Genomic DNA, 13,905 nt, shown 5'->3' with positions numbered 1-13,905 from the left:
CTTCTCCTCAATTCAGAGTGCAGGGAATTGTTCCTCCCCATGGCAATAACATCACTGTAATTTGTGTCTGATAGTGAAAGAATAAAGGATTTATTCTCCCAGAAAGAAAGTGTTTGTGTTGGGTTTGGTTTTGTTTTTTTAACATTGTTGGTGTTTGGTGTTTTTTTTTTTAAGATAAATAAAAACTCCTCTGTGAGTCATTTTAGGCTCTCACAGAAACTTGAATGTGCTAAATGGGTAGGTTCCCCTAGCTGAGCCAATGGGGATGGCCAGGCACAGGCAACACTTTTATCCCACTAAAGGGAGGAGGGGTGAATGAGCCAGAAGATATAAGCTGAAACAAAGCCATGCTGTCCTTCTGAGTCATTCTCATACACTGGATGGGTAAGGCTTCCTGCTTCCTGGGACACACAAGTGGGGTCATGATTCTAACAATGGATGCTGGTAAGTCGCTTTTTATTAAATTTGTCTGGGGTTTTTTTCCTGGGAAGTCTCTCCTTCCCCTCCCCTGCTCCCCCCCCCACCAGCTGAAAAGAAGCTATCTGTAAACTGGGAAGCTGAATTGTTAAATAAGGGAATGCTGAACCCAGACTTTGCACACTGTGTGCACTTCAGTGTCTGTTATTTCTTGGTGTTATTTCTTGGCTCTTACTCACTGAAGCACATATCCTCTCCTGCAAAGCCTGACCTCAGAATCAAAAGTGTGTCTGTTAATTTTTACTTCTGTCTTCATTGGGACAGAACCTGTGGCCTGAGAAGTGCTTGATGTCTCCCTCTCTTTGATGATAGAGCTGATAGTGTCTGGAAGATACATTCTAGATGTTAGGCTTGTTGTAAAGGGACAGTGATTAACTAATGTATTGTCTGTGGCTTCCTCTGCTCTGTGTTTACAGAAATTTTGTATTGGGGAGGAAGAGGCAGAAACTGCTGTATTTCTGTGGTAGGCAGCTCTGTTTTATGTGCTTGTAGTGAAGGAAGCCTATTTTCTATGAAAAAGCACATGCAGGATTTTTATTTATTTTTTTAAATTAGGTACAAACACTAAATCTTCATAGTTTCTTGTGTGATATGGAGAATGAATGTAGAGTGGTTTCTATAAAAGAAACAAGCAATCCCTGTCTTGCTTCTAGAGAGGGGGGTGTGTTTCCATGTCATAACTTGCATCCTTCAAATTCCACAGTAATAAAAGACCTTGGATTTTAATGGCTATGGATAGGGCATAAAGCAGCAGTGATTGTGCTGTGGCAGCATGCTCTCGGCTGCTCTTTCTCCATACCAGCTGCAAGCATGCCTGCTGCATTTTTAAGAGCTCTGTTGAACTTTTGTCAGCAGTTGGTTCAGCTACTTTTTTTTCACCACAATGCAGAAGTATAATGTGACTACTGTAATATTCTACAAGCTCTATTCAAAATTATAAACTTAGGCTGATCTTGCTGGTCTGTTTTATCTTCTTGTAACATGCTGAGTTTACTCCATGCTAATGAAATGCTCATGTATCTGAATTGATTCAGTTGGGCATTTTCTAGGTCCTAAAGAGAAAAATGGCTGTGCCTTTGTATAGCTCTTTGACTTTACTGAGACTTCCAGAAGGTGACCCAGCTGGGTTATTCATGCACAATTTAAAGGAGACAGCAAACCAGTGCATTTCACCCACCCACACTTAATTGAAGTTGTTTTGTTATTGTCTTTGTAGGCAACTAGTGATTCTTTTTGTGTTCAAGGTATGTTACATGCTTTGCAAATCAGTTAAAACACAGGCCCTTTAACAGAGATGATAAAATTTAACACAAGTGTGAAGATGAATAAGATGGTGTATGGCTGACAATTTTCCATTAAGTGCAAGCTGATGATTTTTATTTTAGCCCTTCCATTAGAGCAGTTTTTAGAGGCCCTTAAAGCAGTTTGCAAAGCAGGAATTGGCAATCCTCTTCTACCCTTGCTTGAATAAGAAGGGTGGATGCCTAGATGTAGATGTCCTGCCCAGTATTTTGGGAGGATGCCCTGGCAATGTTCAGAATTTACGTGCTTGTGGGAGGTAGAGATACAGACTTTGCCCACAAGACACTTCTTGCCCTTTGAAGTACCAGAGTTCCTGCACTGCAGTGGAGTAATTGATGTTTTGGGATGTAATGTTTTGGGATGTAATGTTTTGGAAAGACTGGTGGGATGTTAATAATAGATGTTTGAAAAAATACCTTTTATTTGCATATACCTACATGCTTGCATTGTGCACTGTTTCTTTGCACTGTGAGGTGAACCATGAACATAATACTGCTCACCTATGTTTTGTTGGATCCAAACCTGCTTTTTTTTCTCAGAACAATGTCACTGCACTGGTTTCTCAGTAATTACTATGCTCTTCTAGTCCTGGTGGTAATTTTCAGTTATACCAACTTATATGGTTAGTAAATATATATTTTGGAAGCTTTTAATGCTGCGAGAATTCTTAAATTATAGTTCTCAACTTCTTTGTGGGGAAATGGTTCTAACTACCTGAAAGGAAACATTGTAATTCAAGGATTTATAACAGGGTATCCTAGTACTTCTCAAGTGTATTTAGGTTACAGAAAAAATATGCAAGCAATTCAGTGCCTTATGCCTTAATCTGGGACATGGATAGTGCTCCATGAAGTTTATCTGCTTAGTTTCATCCACCTTTTAAAGCTGTGCTTGCTGCTCTTGGAACTGTTTGCTTATTTCGAATTATGAGTTTGCTTTATAAGTCAGGGCTGATAACTTATTTTTTATGAGCATCAAATACTTAAGCTGTTTTTTAAGAGAACAGAACTTTCTTCCTTAAGGTAGTTGTAAGAATACTTGTGTATCTGTTTCAGAATCTGTTTAATTCAGGGTTTGATTCTGCTGTGTTTGCCTTAGCAGCTTCTAATTTCTGCCAGGAGGAGGACTGAAAATGTTTTGGACGGGGGGAATAAAAGGGAGAGCTGCAAGACAGGGTTGACAGTATAATTGGATTTGAAGCAGCTACAGGCTGGGACTGTTGCAACAGCTGATTTGATCCTTCTGAGTTTCAAGAGCTATTTATGGTAGATTAGCTGTATCAAAGCTCTACTGTTCCAACCATAAAAGGCTGGTCCTATGTGAAGTTGCCACACTGCATTTGGCTTAGTCCTCAGAGGTTGGAGAGCCTATAGCTTTTTATGTGGATAAATCCAGTGATGGATGGAAATACTAAAGGCAGATCAAGGAATAACACTGTTGAGGACTTCAGATGGCAGCGAACTCTTAAAAGGAGATTTTCACTAATAAATTTTTTGCTCTGATGTTTGGAATCAGCACTTGGATATAGCTCCTGCATATTTACTGCATTTGGTGAACGCATGCTTTTAGGAAAGCGCTGTTCTAAATTTATCTGACTTATCTGAATCATCTTGACTGCACATGTACTTGCCAGCCATGCATGTTGATATTTGGTAACTTTTGTGAAGTCACTTTTCTGTTTTCTAAGTGGGTGAGTGTTAGGTTCTTGGGAAAAGAATCTTAGCTGACGCGAGAAACTTCTTTAAAACAAGAATAATGAAGTACTTGGCCAGAGAGACCTACAGGCGTTATCAGTAACTATTTTGAGAAGACTTTGACCCCTTTTGCTGCATCTGTACCTTCTTTCTGTCCTCTTTGTGTAAAGACAGACAAGTGGATTTTTTACAGGATTCTGAAGTAAGTAGCACCTCACTCGGGCAGCTTGCACCCTGTTGCTCCAGCCAGTTGTTTGTGAATATTCACAGCACTGTCAGGTTCAAATGCAAGTGGGTTTATTCCAGCCTGTGCATGCCAGTCCTTCAGCCTTCCTTAAGGCATTTTGTCTTTTTATTCTCGTGGTTTTGCTTAGAAGATGAGTTCATTCTGCTATGAATGGAAAGTCCTGTTGCTGGTTGGTTTGTGTGATGTGTTTCTCTTTTTTTTTTAGGTTTTATTATGTTAACCTTAGCCATAGTACTGCAAATGGCTATAAGAACACTTCTATAATAACAAAACTTTCAGTGGTATTTTTCTCTTGTGTTTAAGAAGTTCTATAAATACATGGGAGTACTGTTGCATTGGATGCCTGTGCTCTATTTTGAGACTCGGAGCATTCTGAGGAAGACTTGCTCCAACTTTCCATTCTCTTAATTTTAATCATTACCAGGACACTGCAGGTAGAAGAGGTAGAAGTTACTGGCACTGTTTTACCTTCTTCCCCAGCAGGAATATCTTTGCTCACAGTTCATTTGTTTCAGAAAACTTGCAGCATTGTCAGGTTGAAATGTGAGTGGGTTTATTCCAGCCTGCTTAAATGGGGGGAGCATAAAAGACAGGGGGGTTGAAAGGTGAGTTTCCTTGCTTCAGGGATATTCCAGGTGTTGTATTTTAATCACCAGAAACACAAGAATAATGTCCTTGACCAAAAAAAAAAAAAAAAAAAAAAATTTCTGCTTCTCAATTTGCCTTTCAGGAACTAGCAATTTAAGGCCACCTTCCATTTTATTAGGATTATAAATCTGTATTTCTCTCAAATGGATCTAGAATTTTTATTCTGAATATATAAACCTTTGTTTTAGCCTGGAGAATACCAGAAGACAGAACATGTCTGGAGCATTACTATTTTAAAAGCACTTTGAGTTTAGTGATAGGAATATTGTATTGGAATAAACTCCCCCATATAGTGACTCTTTCTCCCACAAACTTTGTTAGATATATATTTAAATAATCACCTGTGTCTGCATATTTTATTGGAGATTGACTCCTTCTACCTGCAAAAGCAGTGAGAGTTAGGAAGAAACTGCCTGATAAAAATACTCCTTCAGACATCTTAATTTTTGTATTGTATAACAGATGTGTGCTTCAGTCTGGTACTGAGTTTTAAGTGTTTTTACATTGCTTCCACTAAAATGAGTATTTTTGATAAGCATCCTTTTTTGTATGATCTGATTTTCTTTTCCTTTCCTAATTATATTTTAAAAAGCAAGTTGCTGTAAATTGCTCCACCATTTTAAAATGCCCATTGTGTTCCTGTAAACCTGCTAGAAGGTGTCAATGCCTTAAAGTCTTAAAACAGACCACAGAGACTTCAGATATGGAAGTTAGACACCACAGAGTGTGCAGTAGCTCTTAACTTGAATTTAAGACTTGAGTGCACTAAGGGTGAAATGAAGGAAAGAGTTTGATTGATGGAAAGTAACAATATCAGCTTCTCTTTGTGCAGCAAAGGTTTAAACTTGTTAGAACAGGTAAATTTTCTTCCCTATCTCAATTTAAAGGTTAATTCTGCCTCTCCTATGTTGTTTTGTCTTGATTGCATTGCTAAATGACATTTCTGGCAAAAATTTCCAGTAGGAAGGAGGATTTCAGATTTTCTCTGAGCTTTATTCAGCAGGACTATAGCTGTGCACTTAACATTTCTTCACTAAATTCTTTGTATTTGATACTTTTTATGGGATGAAGGTAGGGGGGGCATAAAGCAGTTTTAATCTGTCTCTAACTATGCCATGTTTACCTTTTTATGCAGAGAAGAAAGATTGCACTGTAACTGTACTTGGAACTCCCCAGAAGTGTCTAGTAGAGGAAAATGAAAAGGGTAGTGCACATTGCTCCTTCTCAGTGAGTCCAGGTAGGCTCAGAGGTGGTGGAGGTGGGCCATTTGTGACCAAGGCATTCAGGCAGGTCACTGGAATCTTTTGCCAGTTTTCTGTTTGGAAAGTGTCTGTCTTACACAATACAACACAGTATGAGCTGAGGTTTCTCTTGTCTCTATGTTGATGAAGTGGTTTGAAAGCTGTATGTAGTTTAGTACATTTGTTTATGCAAAAGGTGACTAAGAATGCGTGGAATTTGTGGTTTGTGGTTTTGGGGTTTTTAAATGTAATATTGTAATTTTTATTTTCTTAGAACGTGTTCACAAGGTCAGGTGTCTGTGAAACCTTTAATATAATGAACAGAGGAGAAAATTGCACAAGCTTATTTAGTTTAAATTGCCATTGTTTGAGTTCATGTTTGCTTCCCAATGTGTTGGCTGTATTGAATGGAAATTTCACTGTAATTTTCAGGAGGCAAAAGCTGTGGAATAGTCTGCAGGAGCAGGATGGCTGAGATTATTGACTATGCAGAGGCCTTGCAATCTGCAGAGTGTTTTTCTTGCTGAAAGCAAAAGCTTCTGTCTTCTGTTTCTGCATGGAGAAGCCTCCATTTGGGTACTGCAGGGGAACAGTGAGCTTGCAAAGGAATTAGTGTGCACCATGGTCTCACCTTGTTAATTCCCTGCTTTTGCTCTAGTCCCAACTGGACACATGAGAGTTAATGGACACATTGGAAGGTCGTGATTTTTAATGAGCAAAACATGTCCTACTTGGAGTCTGCCTTAAGCAGATAAGAATGCATTGGGTAACTGGTGGTAAAAATGCTTCTGATGTCACTGATTCATGTGGGGGTGTGTTGAAGGGAGTCTTTCAGTACAGAGGGTACAGCAATTATGCATTAACTCTTTGATGATTTATTTGGATTTAGTTGATGGAAGGGTCTCTCTTTGCTCTAATGATGCCAGGTTTCAGAGTTTAAAAAAAAAAAGTGAAGTTAGTTTTCAAAGACCCACATTAAAATTATTTGGCTTTCCATGTCTCTCTTTGTGTACACAAAAAAAAATCATCACAAGGAACTTGGACATCAAGCTTCATGTGTCATAATATTTAGGGCCATATACATTTCTAAAGCAACTTGAGCCTCCATCAGACCATTATGAAGGAAGTGTGCAATTTCCTGACAGAACTGAGCTGTTTGACACCAAAAAATGCCATGCTGTTACCAGTGTCTGTTACAAAGGGACTGCATTCAGGTGTTAGTCCAGAGATTGTGTGCCAAAGTGCTGTGAGAAGTAGATGATATTTCTGTGGAGTTAATGACTGCCAAATGTGCTCCTGGGGCTTATACCTGTAAAACTCTTGGCAGGCAGCAAAGATGTGCAGGATTTCATTCTTGCTCTGTTATATCAGCCTTAGATTTAGACAAAATTACTGTCTATTCCCTAAAATGAAACAAAGGTAGCACTGTCTCCCATCAGCTCTCTGTGGAAGGATGAAGGACTGTGGATCACTGTTTCAAAACAATTGCACCAAATGATCTAGAGAATATGCAAGTCATATGTGCTTCACATGTGACTTTTTCAATCTTGCCCTTTCTGACAAGAAGCCCTGTTAAGCCTCTGAGACAGCTAGAATAACTCTTTAACTCTTAGAAAATAATTGCCCCATCTGTTTATATTACAGTGAAAAATGGACAGTATGTCTATGTCATTTTCCATTAAGTGGCAACTGGCCCTGAAATTGAGGGGAAATCCTACTGAAAGCAGCATTTCAGGCAGCTGTTGGCATTCCAGCAGTGCCTAGGGTTGGGTAAGGCTCACCCTGCAGCCACAAGTTAGGTCTGGGAGTTGAGACCTGGGCTCACTTGGCTTTGGTGTCAATAATTATAACACCTGCCTGCCTTCAGTTCCAATAAAAAAGCCCTGCCAGATGTTCTAGCACAGGCAACTGGAGCTGAACAACCAGCACAGTTGTTGCTCCAGCAGCACTGGACTTCACTTTTTACCTCTTCATTGTGAAGAGAAGCAGCTATTTTTTTTTTTGTGGTGAGTAAAGCTAACCTTGAATGATATATTTCTTATTGTAGTCAAACATCCAGAGCATATAATTCATCTGAAAAGCAGGCTCAAGGCTTTAGTGTTGGTAATTCTAAGCAACTTGAAGCTGAAGCAAATGAAGCTTACTGCATGCCCTAGAGTTAGTTTTCACTAACCTGTTTCAAACAAAAGAGATGTGCTAGCTCCCTGAGTTGCTGTGTGAGTTGTACACAGGTGTACACTGAAAACACAGCTCAGCCCCCATCCTTTCATTCTGATTGGATTGTAAGGATTGGCTTGGCAAGTAAGGAAACTTCACATTTATAGATGAAGGTTGAGTTTTAGAATGGGAAACTTCATTTCATCCCTGTAAAATTAACTCAGGTCTTTAAAGGCTGCATTTCAGATTTAAAAACCAAATTCTCAGCGTGAAGTTTCCCATATTTCTTTAAATTCCATCCCTTAAACCAAACTTTGAAAAATAGCACAGGATATGTTTTGGTTATAGAGCTCTGCATACTAAAATACTCTGCTTATCAGTACACAGATATATAAAGGTATGCTGCAAATGTAATTGTGACAGATTTGACATTGTCAAAATGCATTGTGAGTTTATATTGGAATTATTGGAAACTGTACCTCTGCAAAAAAATCAACATTGCATTTTCAGTCAACCAACTGTTCTGAGAATGAACAAAACCATTAGAAGTTTTCTTGTGGTCAATTCTGCTTACGTAGCAATCATCTAGAATTGTGTTTCAACTGACTACAGTCGTTTTGTACCCAAACACTTGTGGAAGAAACATCTGTTGGCAAAAATTGTTTGTATTTGATGTGTGGACAACTTTTATTTTTTCTTTCCCTTCTTGTTGACATTTCTAGAAAGGATAAGGGTCTTCTGGCCTATTTGGATCAATAAGGACCAACTGAACTGACCACATATGCTGACAAAATGAATTTTATGAAATAACATGTGAATCTACCCTTGATATCTGCCAGGGATTTTGGAGGGGTGGGATCAGGCAGGTAGATAGGTGCGTGTACACATCTGTAAAGGGCAAACAGACACAAACATGTTGCTGCCCTGAGCAGCAGTGGAGGCCAGGCAGAGCTGGTGCCAGCAGGGTTGGAGTGCAGGAATCTATACCAAGCCTTCATCAGGGCTCCTGATTGTTGTGTCAATCTGAAGAGTGACCTGTCCAGATGGAGATCTTGCAGTGGTGGGGATGGCATGTTTAAGATGTAGAAAACCTGGCTAGGTTAAGTTGTTTTAAAAAGTAGCCAAGCAATGGTTGTCTTGAAGTATATCAAAGCTCAAAAGCACAGGTTTGATGATTGCATGCTCATTTACAAGATAGTGTGCCAGATAAGAGATAAATGTTCAGATCAGAGAACTCTGAAAGGAACTGAAAGAGCTGTGAAGTTAAAAAAAAGCTCCTGTATATGCAAATGTTTGGCATTTCTCTTCCGATCAGAGGCTGGCAGCCTTTGCTGTTCAACCATTAGATGAAGTCACAACCCTTTATATGTAAGAGCTATGTTTAGGTGGGCAAAGGAAAATGATCCATCCTGGCACTTACTCAGACTGAGTCATAGAGGCCTAGATTTTCTGGTGTTAATTGTGTTTCTGGCTATTTGGACTGTGTATATTTGCTGGCTATAAGGATTTGTAAGTGTTAAGTCAAAGGAGAAAACATAGCATCAACAGTTCTGTCCAACATTTTGTTCTCTGAGTAAGTAATGTGTTCCAGACCTGTTAGTTAGGATTCATAGCAATTACTAATTGCAGGAAAGAAAGCATAAAATCATCCATGAGACTTTGTGTTCTTTGTAGCTGCCCTGCTTTAAACCAGAGAGGCCAGGAGTGGCCTTGCTATTTATTTGCTTGTAGACTGGTGCTTAGGGCTGTCTTGAAGTGGATTGAGGCTTCAGGTGGGTAAGTTTCAAAATGAGATCTCCTCAATTTTTGTTTAAGGCCAGGGTTACCAATTTTGTTCTTCTGACTACTTTAGGCAGCTGATGATTTGGATTGGCAGATAGGAATAGTGGAAATGGCAATCTTGCTTTAAAATACCAATTTAGGAATCCTTCCCACTTGCCTTTCCATTCCCAGTTTGCTCTGGAACCACTCTCTCCAGTAGTATCAGTTGAATACATGGCCACACAGATCAGGGAACTGCTCTGTCAGAAGTTTTTTCCACTTCTCTCAGGTCCTCTGGGTTGCTCAGACCTGCTCACCATGGCTGAGTCAATGTGGGTGCTGAATTAGCAGCAGAGGAAGATCAGGCTTTGGAAAGAGGTGCTCAGTGTGGGAGTGAGGGTGTAGGACAGGTGAGGAGGGAGCACTGTGTTGGCTTGGGTTAGATGGCAAGAGATGAGATAAAAGCCTGTGAGCTCTGTGAGGTTCCTCAGTGCTTTGCTTTCACCTCATCAGGTGGGATTTAAATGTTTGTGGTGTGAGGTCTGTCATACTGTGCTCATGACAGCCTGTTTGCTTGATTTAGAGAGACTTAAGCAAATGTTGGAGAACTTCTGCTTTATTTTAAGACACTGTATTGATTCTTGGACCAAGTCTACTGCTGTGTCTTCTAGCCCAATATTAAAACTGCCCACAATCTACTTGCCTCTGTGTAGTGCTTCTGGAAGAGTGTCATGAGGACATAAGTTTGAACAGTCTTCTACTTGAAATTACTTAGTTCTGCACCTTTGATTTGAGATATATGAAAACTCTTTTCTTGAATGACCAAAGCTCATATACTGCCTGTGCTGGCTTGTTTGGACTTAGGTAAAAATAGATATAAGTAAAATTGGGGCATAATTTTGAATTGCAACTATGAAAGAATTATATTTGATATCACAAGTACTTTAAAGCTTAATTGAAGCCAGCACAGAAGTAGCACATTTGTAGTGAAATATTAAATGTTCAAATATTTTTGATTGAAACCTAGGGCCCAGTAATTGAGTAGAATTTTATAAGTGACTTCAAGTGCCTGTGAGGGACTGAATGCAGACAATGAAATGTCATGACAGCACAGCTCCATGGAAGTCAATGGTCAGGAAAGAAGTGACTCCACACATAATCCTCTCAGCAAATGCTTCAGATAAATCAATAATTGTTTGGCTCACTCTCTTGTACTTCCTGGTGTCATGGTGGCCTTCCACAGCAGGCCACTTGCTCCCTGAGCAAGACTTCAGCAAGGCAGAGAGGAGAGAAGCAGGAGTTGAGAGAGATCAAGGATTAGGGACCAGGCACCGAGATGGAAAGGTAGAGGTGTCTTCAAGGGAAGCACTTAAAGAATCAGAATAAGATGACTTAGGAGGGTCCTACAAGGATCATCGAGTCCAACTCCTGGCCCTGCCCAGCACCATCCCCAGGAGACACAAGAGGAGCTCTCTCATGTTTTTGTTTCTCCTGTCTTGATTGGATAAATGAGCTAGTTTAAACAGGATCTTCAGGCACCTCTGCTGGGAGCAGACAGGGTTGATATGCTGGGATAATGGCCTGAGATTTAATCTAAATATTGCACCATGGGATTACACCCCAGGAGGTGTAAATTACTGGTTCTCAACATGGCTTCACTTACATGACCTGGACTCTGGCAATGCCTCATCAGGTCCTGGGGGTGTTTACTCCTTATTCATATCTTTGACTCAGTCTGTGAAACACAACCTGCTGCTCAACTGCAGAATCTAAAGAATGGTTTGAGTTCAAATGAGCTTTAGGCTGATTAACAATTCTGAATTGCTTCTCTCTTGTGACATGTAACAATTAGTTGAATTACCATGATGTTTTCTGGTGTCTATGTTGCTTCCACAAGCACGGATTTTTGTGTCAAGCACTTTCACTGTTACCTGGGGAGCAAAGCACAAGTGTGTCCCTTGCATGTTGCTAACCTGGTGGGCAAAACCGAGCCATGAAAGCCTATGGAGCTGAGATGTGCCCTTCTGCCTGCAACAAGATGCCTCACTGCATCTCCTGCTGTGCAGACATGTGTGGATCTTCCTCCACACAGGAGTAACTTTGTCAGCTCACTGGAGGTTAAGTGTATTCAGTAGAGTTCAGTAAAAAGCAATGTAGTTGGTGGTACTGTTCCCATGGCCATCAAGCTGTACTCCCTGTGGGTGGTCCAGCAAGGCAGACAGGCTCAAAATGTTTGGAAATATGTACACAATTCAGGACCCTGAAGCTGGCCAACATGGCTGTCTATCCTACAAGAGTATTGAGTGCCAAAAAAATTGGGCATTCAGCTTTATCCAGCCCATCATGTTTTTCTTTATAGCCAAAAGTCTTTCTTAAAACCACCTGCAAAGTGTTGTAGCTGTTCAGCTTTAAGGGTTGACAGCTACCCAAACCTGATTTGATTGCAGGCTTGAGATTTAACTGGCAAACTACTGAAAATAAATAAATAAAGGGGCTTGATGGTGCTGTAAGAGTTTTGCAGGCCGGACTCAGTTTGGATTTTTTTCACCTACTTTTGGAGCTCTTAGCAAAGCAACAATCAAGCTTTTGGGTCAGATTCTTGAAGTAAATGATTTTAAACTTCTGTTGCTTTTTAAAATAATCATAATATTTAAAAAAACCCCATTCTGCTTCTAAGGGAGATCCCATAAAAGTGAAAGGTTGCCCTTCCCCCTGCACCACAAAGAATCTCTCCTGGTTAGGGCAAGCAGGCATCTTGTGACTTGGTCAATTGGTCTTTGTGTTCTGAAGACATAGCATAAATTATTCTCTCCCCAAAGAAGGCTAGGAAGCTGAAAAACAAGTCCAAATAAGCTGGTTTCTCTCCAGAAGCCAAGCAGAAATGGTGTAATCCAGCCACAGTGATGTGTGCTTGCTGTGCCTGCCCAGTGTCCAGGGCTGCCTGCAGTGCAGAGCTTTCCCCCAGGCTCTGGTGGGAATTCTCAGTAGCCTTCCCAAACACCAGCCTCTGGCCAGAGCTGTGACCTGGGAGCTACAGGAAGCATCAAGTGATGATGTTCTACAAAGCCATTTTATTTATGGTACTTCAGGCTTTCTGGATTGCCCCATAGGCCATTGTATCAGTCACAATTTTAGCCTTTCCCTTTTTAAAATAGGATCATGATTACATCCTTCAGGACTTCTGACCTTTTTTTTTCACTGTTTCAGTTGCTGATCTCTAATTTCTCCTTCCTTTCCCTTCAGAGGTTATATTCTTTTTATTACTTGTTATTCTTTATTCATATTTCTCTTCTCTTTTTTTCCTGCTGAATAGTCTAGAGGTTCTCTTTGGAGGTGCCTTTAAATATTGCATTTGCCAAATGGTGCTGTTGGAAGTTACTCTTCCAAATTTAGAGCTTTTCATTTTTCTGTAAATATTTCGAGCAGAAGCAGAAATCAGAAGCTTGGAATGTTCATTTATGACAGATCAAACCTCTTACCTTGTTTTTTCTGAAGCAGTAATGCTGAGGGGAAAATCACATAATTGCATAAATTGTTGTAAGGTAAGGCTTGACAATAACTTCAGAAAGTTCTAACTAAATTTGTTTTGTCAGGAAATGACAAAAGTAGTTCTGAGCTTTGCTGAGCTGCCTCTTTGCTGACAAAGGAGAAATATAGCTAAGGAATATGTAGGAGAAATGACACTATTTGGCTTTCTAGTTATGCTTTACAATTTGCATAACTATTGGGAGGAAGCCTAGGGCTTAATAAACACCTGGCTCAATGCATTAAATGTAGCCTTGAATCTCACATTCCTTACAAGCTATGCTCTAAATATTTGTTGTGCTATTTAGATTCATAAGAGCTTTTGATCTACCTTCATTGTGAACTTTTATTGAGCTCTCCTCTTAGAACTGGAGATGCTTCACATCTGGGGATGGTTGGTTCCCATGTCTGTGACATACAGTAATGTCCAGGCCAGTGGCCTAAAACTTCAGCACTGTCACAGTTTGGAAAACACAAAAAACTGTCAAACAAATTACAGCCTGTGATACAAAAGAAATGCTTATGCCTCTTGGTAATGGACCAAAGTGTCACAAACTTTATTTAGCTGTTGCAGTGTGCCAATCCCATCTGTGCTGTAGCACTTGCTGAAACAAGCTGACTATGGGGAGTAATTCCCTGTACACATCTGATAAACTCTGTGGTTTGGACAACTGTTCTCTTACATAGGAGCAGCCTTTGAAGGGCTGGCTGTTGTGGGCTTGGCTTGTAATTGCAGTGGCATGTAGGAGGAGAGAAACAGGAGGAGATAAGGGAGAAACAGTTTTCATAGCCTAGAACTGATGAGGCCTGTGAAGAAGCATCATGTCCACTGGAGGGGTTTATGGGACCCTGA

At 40.2% G+C, this 13,905-nt stretch overlaps 1 protein-coding gene across 7 annotated transcripts in view; it reads left to right on the top strand.

The window, feature by feature from the left end:
• Nucleotides 1–365: 365 nt before the first annotated feature.
• Nucleotides 366–13,905, top strand: part of SVIL (supervillin) — a 101,199-nt gene continuing 87,659 nt past the window's right edge. Inside the window, exon 1 of one of the 7 annotated variants that reach the window (XM_077173452.1) lies at nucleotides 366–444. In XM_077173452.1, coding sequence (XP_077029567.1) covers nucleotides 381–444 — 64 coding nt within the window. In that variant the 5' untranslated portion in view covers nucleotides 366–380. The remainder of the gene's footprint in view (nucleotides 445–13,905) is intronic. The other 6 variants (XM_077173458.1, XM_077173460.1, XM_077173466.1 and 3 more) reach the window with 6 other exon arrangements.

This window comes from Agelaius phoeniceus, chromosome 1, assembly GCF_051311805.1.
Source record: "Agelaius phoeniceus isolate bAgePho1 chromosome 1, bAgePho1.hap1, whole genome shotgun sequence".
In the NCBI taxonomy this organism is placed as follows: Eukaryota; Metazoa; Chordata; class Aves; order Passeriformes; family Icteridae; genus Agelaius; species Agelaius phoeniceus.
This window is presented reverse-complemented; position numbering and strand designations above follow the sequence as displayed.